Raw genomic sequence first — 9,127 nt, forward strand, 5'->3', positions numbered from 1 at the left:
GGAGGAGACTTAGGCAGCTGTTGGAAGGCAGGGACTTTTAGTCGCCACCCAGTGATCCAATTCTGGCACAAGAGGCTTAACGACAGCCCTGTTTCCAACCATATTTTAGATGGCTAGTTCCATTTGCACTCACCTTGCTTCTGAATTCCAGGCCCCATCTGTACTAAGCATTTAAATCAGTGCCGTGCCACTTTAAACAGTCATGGCTTTCCCCAAAGATCCTTGGGAACTGTAGTTTGTTAAGGGTGCTTAACAAAGGAGGCTCTTAGTCATCTTGCAGAGTGACAGTTCCCAGAACGGCTTAACAACCAATCAGCTCCTGGAACTGTCACTCTGAGAGGGGAGCAGGGGTTTCTTAACAACTCTCGGTTCCCTCAGCAAACTACAAGTCCCAAGGTCCTTTTTGGGAAGCCCTGGCTGTTTGAAGTGATATGGTGCTGCTTCAAATGTATAGTGCAGATGGGGCAGGGGGCGGGGAGCACATTATCTCAGCAGTATCATTTTTGAAAGAACAAAAACCTCCTGTCGAGGAAAGTTGCGAGGAGACAGGCTCTCACTTTCCGTCTCTCTCATTTATCCTTATAGGCAATAAGTTCTCTCCCGCATGTGCTGGGGCACTGCTATCTTGCGTCTGGGTTTACGCCCTCATCTTTGCAGTGGCCCCTCTGGCCAACTGGGGCAGCTATGGGCCAGAGCCCTACGGGACAGCTTGCTGCATCAAGTGGAAAGTGTCCACCAGAGAAACGAAGTTCTACATCGGGGCCCTCTTTGTCTTCTGCTACATCATCCCTTGCCTCCTGATCCTCATCTCTTACTCCCTCATCCTTTGGACTGTGAAAGTGTCCCGAAGAGCCGTCAGGCAGCATATGTCCCCAAGGACCAAAGCCAACAGCGTCCACACTCTGATCGTTAAGGTAAGAGAACTAGTTTGGGAACAAAGGCATAGGTGGGCGCATTATTGTTATAACCATCACTATGTGTAAGTGTAACCTTCAAGTTTTTTCCTGACGTCTTAAAACTCCCTTGTGCTGGGGTCGCCAGTGTGACGCCAGCCAGCACCTCCTGCAGTGCCTCTGAATGATCTCAGTAAATACCATGTCGAAAATCCACAGGGCATGAGAAACCGCTTTCTCTTTCCAATCAGTGCCTGTTTCTTTTCTCTCTCTTTTTTTGAAATAATTTTTATTTGATTTTACAAATACAATGTTTAAAAATCCAAACATATATCCATATGCAGAGATTACTCCGAATCTCACGACTTCCCCTCACCCCCTCCATGGGGTCCCATTTTGAACATTTGCAACTGCACATTCGTCCATACACTAACTTTTATATCAATCCATACTGTCCATGGTATTTGTTACACTACAAGTGGAATCAAAATCCTGCCAACGTTTCCATCTGCTTACAGTGGTCTCCTAAATAACTTGCAAGTTTTTCCCATTCTTTTTTAAAGTTTTTGACCTCTTGGTTCCTGAGTTTTCCAGCCAGTTTTGCCAAGCTGATGGACTATGCCGAAATGGCAATCAGTGCCTGTTTCATACCCACCAACAACTTGAGTGCTAAAACCAGGACGCACATCTTCCCGTCTGAGCTCCTGCATGAGTCATGTGACCTGCACAAGATGTGCTTTTTCAGGGCCATGCTCACAAAAATGCATATTTTCGGGAGCTCCATGTGGCCCCCCAAAAATGCTTTTCTTCCAGGTGAAATTGCACAAGATTTTGGCACCCAAAATGGCCGCTGTGCTCTCGTGTGAGAAAACGGAATTTCCCCCTTTTTTTACGGGACACTTGCGGGTTATGCTGTTTGTGCTGGTTCAGGCTACATTCACACCAAACATTTTAAAACACCGGCTTCTCCCAAGGAATTCTGGGAGCTGCAGTTTGTTGAGGGTGCTGAGAGTTGCTAGGAGAAGCCTGTTCTCCGCAGAGAAATGCAATCCCCAGAGTGGTTTAAACAATCAAGAATTGTAGCTTTTAGTTGGAGTCCATGCTGTGGCTTTCCAGATCTTGTTGAACTACAGGTCATCCCTGACCATGGACTGAGCTGACTGGGGCTGATGGGAATTGCAGTCCAACACTTGGAGGTGCTCCGGGTTCACCATCCCTGACCTAGAGTGCATAGACTTCCATATGGGCACATAATGTTGGATGGCAGCCATTTGCTTGCTTCTAAATAGTGCACCTGATTTCCATGGCATCCTCAACACAAGTAGAAATGCAGCCTTTGGTCCTTACTTGTGCCGACAGTTTGTTCTTTCAGAACCCCCTTGGGGACAAAGTATAACGAATCTCCAGCACAGAGTATTATTACTTTTTTCTAAAAAAAAAGTTTCACCCACACATATTTCCTGTATGCCATATGGTGGTGGGTGGGGGAGCAGGGAAGTGATACATGCTCTGGAGTGAGCAAAAGTAAAATATAACCGGGCTCTTCTATCACACCAGGATGATTTGCTCACTCATGTTGCACGGCTGTCTGTCACGACTTGACAACTTAATTTAACTGTGCATACACCTTACCCTCCTGATTTGCAAGCGTTTTGTCATCGGTAGATTAAGGGCTGCTTATCTGAAAAAGAAGAGGAGCTCCAGGGCTTGTTTATAATCCAGCCGAGTGCACTAACCAATTCACAGGTTCAGTTAATTAACTCATTAATTACAGACTAATGCAATTAATATACACATGCACAGAATATTATTTGCAGCCGCAATGTATAGCTTCTCATCAGAGGTGAGAGAGGTCGGTTTGCTGGCTTGCTTTCTTTTTTTTTGCAGGCAGCTGGTGCTATTTGATGGTATCCTGCTCCTAAGGTGAGATAATTAAAAAGCAAACTAGTTTATCATACACAAGGAAGGGTCGTAGCTCAGAGTTGGAACGTCTGCTATGCATGCAGATAGTCGATCCCTGGCTTCTCCAGGCAAGGCTGGGAATGTCCCCTGCCTAAAATCCTGGAGAGACCCTGCCAGTCAGTGTAGACAAGTACTGAGCTCCATGGCCTGACTCAGTAAATGGCAACTTCCTATGCTCCTATTGGACTCACTGGGTTGCTGGGTTCAAGGAGTTGATTTTCAAAATTACGTCCTTTCCTCTGGAAAGACGCTGTTCATGGCTTGCCCGCATTGGATGGAGGTAACACTTAAAAAAGGAGAAACCCTCACTCCCCTCCTTCATCGTGCTGATACTTGCATAATTCCCCTCCATGATACGGACTGCAGCAGATTAATCTCGCACCAGCACCTCCTTGGGCACATTACCTACCTAAAAACTGGATTAATCTGCATCCTTTCCCCAGGGGAAATGGGGGGAGAATGCAGTTCTGTGAGGAAGTTATGAACGTTTAACAAAGAACTCTCAGCACTCTCATCAAACCACAGTTCCTTGAATTCTTTGCGGAAGCTGGGGAAATCCCATTCCTTTAAAACTAAGTGAGGCCTTTTTGCTGGGAATTATGGGTAAGGAAATAAAAAATGAAGACAAAAAAATATTTCTCTATGCCACCACAGCCGCAAGAATTATGCTGGCACAAAACTGGAAAATAGAAACTATACCTAATGTAAGTGACTGGCAGGTCAAAATGATTAACTATGCTGAGCTAGATAGATTAACAAGCAGAATTCGAGACCAAGATGACCAGAAATTTCAAAAAAATTGGAGTAAATTTTGGAAATATATTGGAACGGATATATAGGAGGAACTGGCGGTATTAGAAAAACTTTATCAGCTAATAACTATAAACTTTAATAAACTAATTACGCTACCTGGGATTTATTTGATACTTACCAAAAGGGTGAAGGGAAGTCAAAGGCTAAGTAGAGCCCAAGGTTTATATTATTTGTTGGTATGATTGTACGTTTTTCTTTTTGTAGAGCATGAAAATAGGATGAATAAGTCATGTTAAAATGCTTATTTTTGTATGTGTCTGTACTTTTTTCTTTTTTTTTCTTTTTCTACAAATTCTTGAATGAAAATTTACTTGCAAAAAAAAACAAAAAAAAACTAAGTGCTCATCCGCACAGGAGTTTAACATGGATTCAAAGCTGCTTGTATCTCAAGGTTTGTTGTTGTTGCATCCACATTATGTCCTCATCTAAGCAGGAGTCTGCACTCCCTCCTCTCTGCTTAAATTTTAATTTTCCCAATCTGCAGATAAGCCTCTGTCTGCCTGGACATTATTTGCCCTCACAATGTGTTCCTTGGTGGGCTGCTTGCTCTATATTTTGCGGAGCTGGGTGAAGTATACATTTTTGTTTTAAATGGTTTTGTGTCTGATATAAGTTTGGAGTGCAGTTCTCTCTGTGTGTGTTGTGAGATGCAGAGCTTTGTACTGATTCATCGCAATATCTGCAGATCTTACGGTAACTCCTTACCAATATGCCATGACGCTCCACATGCAGAGCCAGATTAATACATGTGCTGCAAATGGTGTATGAGCATACCGGAGTCAAATTCGACAGTGGAAGAGCCATGGAGTCCTGGCATGGGGGAAAGTGCCTGCAGGATGTTCTACCATTTTTAAATTGGTTGTTGTTATGTACTGAAGTTCTCACTCTGGGCCAGCAGGGGGATACTGTAGATAGTTTTCACTCAGGTCCACATATGCAAATAAGGGATTGAAAGTGACGTTCAGTGATTGGATAGTTACAGAAAGTGGTTACTGTTGCGTTGTAGTGGAGCTCTATATAAGCAGGTTGGCTGAACCCTTCAGTTCAGTTCTGTTCTGGCCTGTGAATAAACAAGAGCTGTTTGAAGAATCGCTGTGTCGTCTGATATGTTCACCCACAACTTAACAGTTGTCCTCTCTCTCTTCCAGCTTAGTGTTTCTGTGTGCATTGGATTTCTTGCTGCTTGGACCCCCTACGCTATTGTTGCCATGTGGTCAGCGTTTGGCGACTCCAGCCAGGTGCCCGTCCTGGCCTTTGCCCTCTCTGCTGTGTTTGCCAAGTCTTCAGCAACCTACAACCCTCTGGTTTATCTGTTCTTCAAGCCCAACTTCCAGAAGTTCCTTTCCAAGGACCTGTCCCTGTTGCAAGCTGTCTGTGCCGTCTTCTGCTGCAGCCGGCCAAGGGTTATCACCCTCCAGTCCTTCCACACCCGAGATGGCCGGGCTTCCATGAAGTTCTCCACCGCTTTTACCGACCACCGTGGATCCTGCAGGAACTGCACGGATACTTTTGAATGTTTCAGTAACTATCCCCGGTGCTACAGGCTCTCTCCGAAGTCGGACACGACCGCCAAGGCCAAGCCGCTGGCGATCCTGGCAGACGGAACGACTTGCCGGCCAAGTCTGAAGAGAACCGTGCAGGTCATGGTGCTCATGACGAGGAAGAAGACCGGGATGGGGACTAGGAGTGTGGCTGGGGATGTTCTGCCTTCAAATATTGTCAGAGATCTTATGTGAGCGAGGGTTCAAAGGCAGGGGGAGCCCCCTTTCTGCCTAGACCAATCAGGAATGTTTGGTTGCCATTTCAAAATCCATTTTCTTCTCCATATGTATAGTTGTTTCCAAAGTGTGCTTTGCAGGCTAAGGGATACTGCAAATCTTACACCAGCATTCCTCGCCTCTCTCAGAATTCCCCTCCATTGTTTCTTTGAACAGCTGCAATTTTGTGCCAACAATTTTGCACCTGTTCCCCCGCCCCCCCAAAAAAGATCAATAATGCAGAGCCAAAATAAAAATAAAAATCCTGCCTCTTTATAGGTACAATTTGGCATTTAAGACATCACAGTGCCACTACAGGCAACTCCCCACTTGCGCAAGATGTCCTTGTGCATAACTGCGCATGCGCACAACATCTCTTTGGACTCTGGGGAGGGTTTCCTCATTAGGCAGAGGCACAATGGGGCTTTTGTTGAGGCCGCTCAGCGGACACGCAGCAGTTCAGCTGACCTCACACATCAGCTGTTAGCTGGGGAGGCTGAGCTGCCTCAACAAAGCCCCACTGTCCCTCTGGCTCCTGCGGAGACCCTCCCTGGAACCTGAAGAGGACATCTTCTTTGAGGTCTCAGGAGGGTTTCCTCACAAGCCACAAGGGGGCTCCCCACAACACACATTCACTTATGCACCTGGGGCCCCGGAACATAACCCCTGCATAAGTGGGGAGTCGCCTGTATTGATGTGAGGCATAAATTTGAGTTTTGGTTCCACACCTGTGCAGTCTGCAGCATGCTACAGTTCATTTGCACAGCTAATGTTCAGTTCAATCCAAGCAATTGCTATTGGAGGCAGGTACAATTAACCGCTCGCGTAATTGGACTGTAAAAGATTAATCCAATCGAGCTGCGTCAGCTGCAGCTCAAATGCAGAGGATCAGATCATCAGAGGTATGCAAGGCCATGTGGATTGGTTGAACATCCGTTCAGCCAACCCATGCCTTCGGAACGGCAGGCAGGTGCAACGGCTCATACAGTCATGTTGTTCAAGTCTACAGTGGTGTCACCATTAGGTTCTTCTCTGCACCACAGTTCTCCTTTGAAAAGTTCATCCTGATCCAGCTGCAGGTGCAGACACAGTCCGTACTCATCTAATTCCCTACAGCAGGGAACCTGAGGCCCTTCAGATGTTTTGGACTACAACTCCCATCATCCCCTGCCGGCACAGGGGCTGATGGGAGTTGTAGTCCAAGACATCCGAAGGGCCTCTAGTTGATGAAGACTGTCCTGCAACATCTTTCTCTCCCTCTCCCTCTGTTGTTATGCACACTTTCATGGTTAATTTTTAAAAAAAGAACAACAACAAAACCGAAGGAACACAACTCTCTCTAAAGGCATTAGGGTGGGAAGCTAAGAAATCTGAGGTGCTATTCCGACCAACTTCTCACCCTGACTTCTGTGGTCTCCATTCAGTTGTGGAAACACAGAGCGAAGGTGCTTCGTTTCCCTCTGAGGGGGAATGACAATATCCCTCTACCTCACAGGAGACGCTTGTTTAGTAGATGAAGCAACCTCATGTTTACAGTGCTTTGTACACGACAGCATTCAGTATTGCTTCATCGGATTTTCCGAGGCCATCGATACTGTAGAACACAACAACCGCTTGTGGCCCAGAAATAAAGGCTCGTTCTACATGGAAGAATTATGACCAATGGGTATTAGTCCACGCCAAAACAAGGCATAGAAGATACTGGACTCCAAGGACACAGCATTCTTTCTGGCCGGACTGCAGTCTGGGTTTCACGACGAGCTCGCCCAGTGTTTTTGCCGTCATTTTAACAATAAAAGAAGGCAGGACATTCCCAACAACTGAGGGGCCAGAGGTGAGAAAAATCGTTTTCAGTGACAAGGCCATTTGCCCTCCCCCCTCAGTGAGTCAATGAGAGCAATCCCGTCAATTTTAGTCTGGCACAAATGAAGAAACCTAACCTCAAAGGAAAACCACCACAGCTATCAAACTAGCTAGGACTCTTTTGGAAGCAGTCGTTGTGGCAAGAGACTGCTAACAACCTAGAACGTTCTCTCTGGCTAGCGCACGGCGATGCCCTGCTCCTCAGGCTCCATCTGGTGAAAAGGTACAGTTGGGCCAACTGAGATACAGTATTGAGAATCGGATTCTTTTTTACAAAAATAAAATAAAATGCAGAGCAGCTCTTTCAAAAACAACATTATGCTTTAAATAAGAGGGTGCACACAAGAAGAGCTGCAAACCCCAACAGATACCACTTCCCTTCCTTTGACAGGGGAAAAAGATGGGCTGCATGGTCAGCAGAGTTGTTCCACATCTGCAGTGTGGATTAGCACCAACCCATGAAAATTAGCACAGCAATTCTGTCCATGGAGATAGAAAGGCATTCAGTCAATTTCACAGGAAGCAGCAGCTTTAAGCCAATTCAGGCTATTTATCTGTTCGGCCACCCAAACTGGCCGCAGGTCTCTGAAGCAGAGGTTGAGGAGCCCTCGAGGTATTGATGGACTGCAACTCCCATAATCCTCAGACCCTGGTGAAGCTGGCTGGGCTGATGGTAGTTGAATTGTTGCAGCATTTGGAGGACCATAGGTTCCCCATCCCAACCCTTGTGCTAGTGTTTCAGGTGGAAGTCTTTCCCTTCCCCTGTTACCAGATCCTTTGAAACTGAGAAGCCAGGGAGTCAACTTAGGCCCTTCTACATGTAAACCATGTTGTGGCTCCAATGATTTGGTATTGACCTCTGAGTTGACAGTGGGAAAGGTCAGAGTACATCTGGCACAAGACGATGCTTTCAACCCAGCTCAAGAGCGGTCCATGGACCCAAGCTACTGCCCCAAACCCAGTGCCCATGATCCTTCCCCATAACATTATTGCAAACTCAAATTTGGTGGGTTTTGTGTCCCCCCCCTTTTGCTACTCCACCCCCAATTACCATGGTTGTAATAAGCCTCCTCTGCAGTTTTTGCACATCTCATTTCATCCTCGCCATCTCAAGATTGCTTTGCAGTCAGCAATCCATCACATGTCCTGACATCTTTGCCGCAAGGTGGGTGGGCTTATTATCCTTCCCCATTTTGGGAAGGTGGGCGAGCAGAGTTTGCACAGGGAGATCCAGCAGTTTTCTCAGCATCGCTGCAATGAAGTCTGGGCCAGAGATGGGGGGAAAGGAAGCCAGAGCCTTCCAGGGGTCATTAGCCTGGGCTCGCCTCCCTGCCTCCCACCAGCACCAGCACCCCGATGGCGAATGAGATGCTTGTTGCCACTGTGTGTCCTATCAATTGTCTGGTATCATTAGCAGCTGTGCTGCTCCACATGTGCAGCTTATCTGAGAGCCCTGGAGGGAGAATAAGGCACTTAATGAAAGAAGCTGGGAAACAGTTTTGCTCCGTAGTGAGCCACAAGAGCAGAGTCTCTCCCACAGCCTAGGCAGCTGCCATACCACTTTACTCTATATTCCTTGCACAGGGTAGGATAAATTACCTGTCTTTCTGTATTCTATAATCTGATTCTCATCTCCTTCTGCTGGATTCCTTCTCTGGAGATACAGTCATTGCTATTCTCCAAGTGAACTCCTGTAGAGGAAGAAGGAATGTTGGAACTGTACCTTTTTTCGTGTAGACCACCAAACAAGAATATGGGAGGCAGGCTGTCGGGGAGATACTTAGGCGATAAGCCCACAGTTTTGTCTCTCCAAAAGTCCCCTCTATTCCAGACAGGCTG

General features: G+C 46.5%; 1 protein-coding gene across 2 annotated transcripts in view; it reads left to right on the top strand.

Annotated features, from left to right (window-relative positions):
- The window catches only part of LOC309372976 (opsin-5-like), a 67,923-nt gene extending 59,029 nt beyond the window's left edge, over positions 1 to 8,894 (top strand). For both annotated transcript variants that reach the window (XM_081917100.1, XM_081917099.1), the window contains exons 5-6: positions 586 to 914; positions 4,817 to 8,894. In XM_081917100.1, coding sequence (XP_081773226.1) covers positions 586 to 914; positions 4,817 to 5,404 — 917 coding nt within the window. In that variant the 3' untranslated portion in view covers positions 5,405 to 8,894. The remainder of the gene's footprint in view (positions 1 to 585; positions 915 to 4,816) is intronic.
- Positions 8,895 to 9,127: the final 233 nt, after the last annotated feature.

Source organism: Podarcis melisellensis (assembly GCF_964234715.1).
Source record: "Podarcis melisellensis genome assembly, chromosome: 6".
Taxonomy (NCBI): Eukaryota; Metazoa; Chordata; class Lepidosauria; order Squamata; family Lacertidae; genus Podarcis; species Podarcis melisellensis.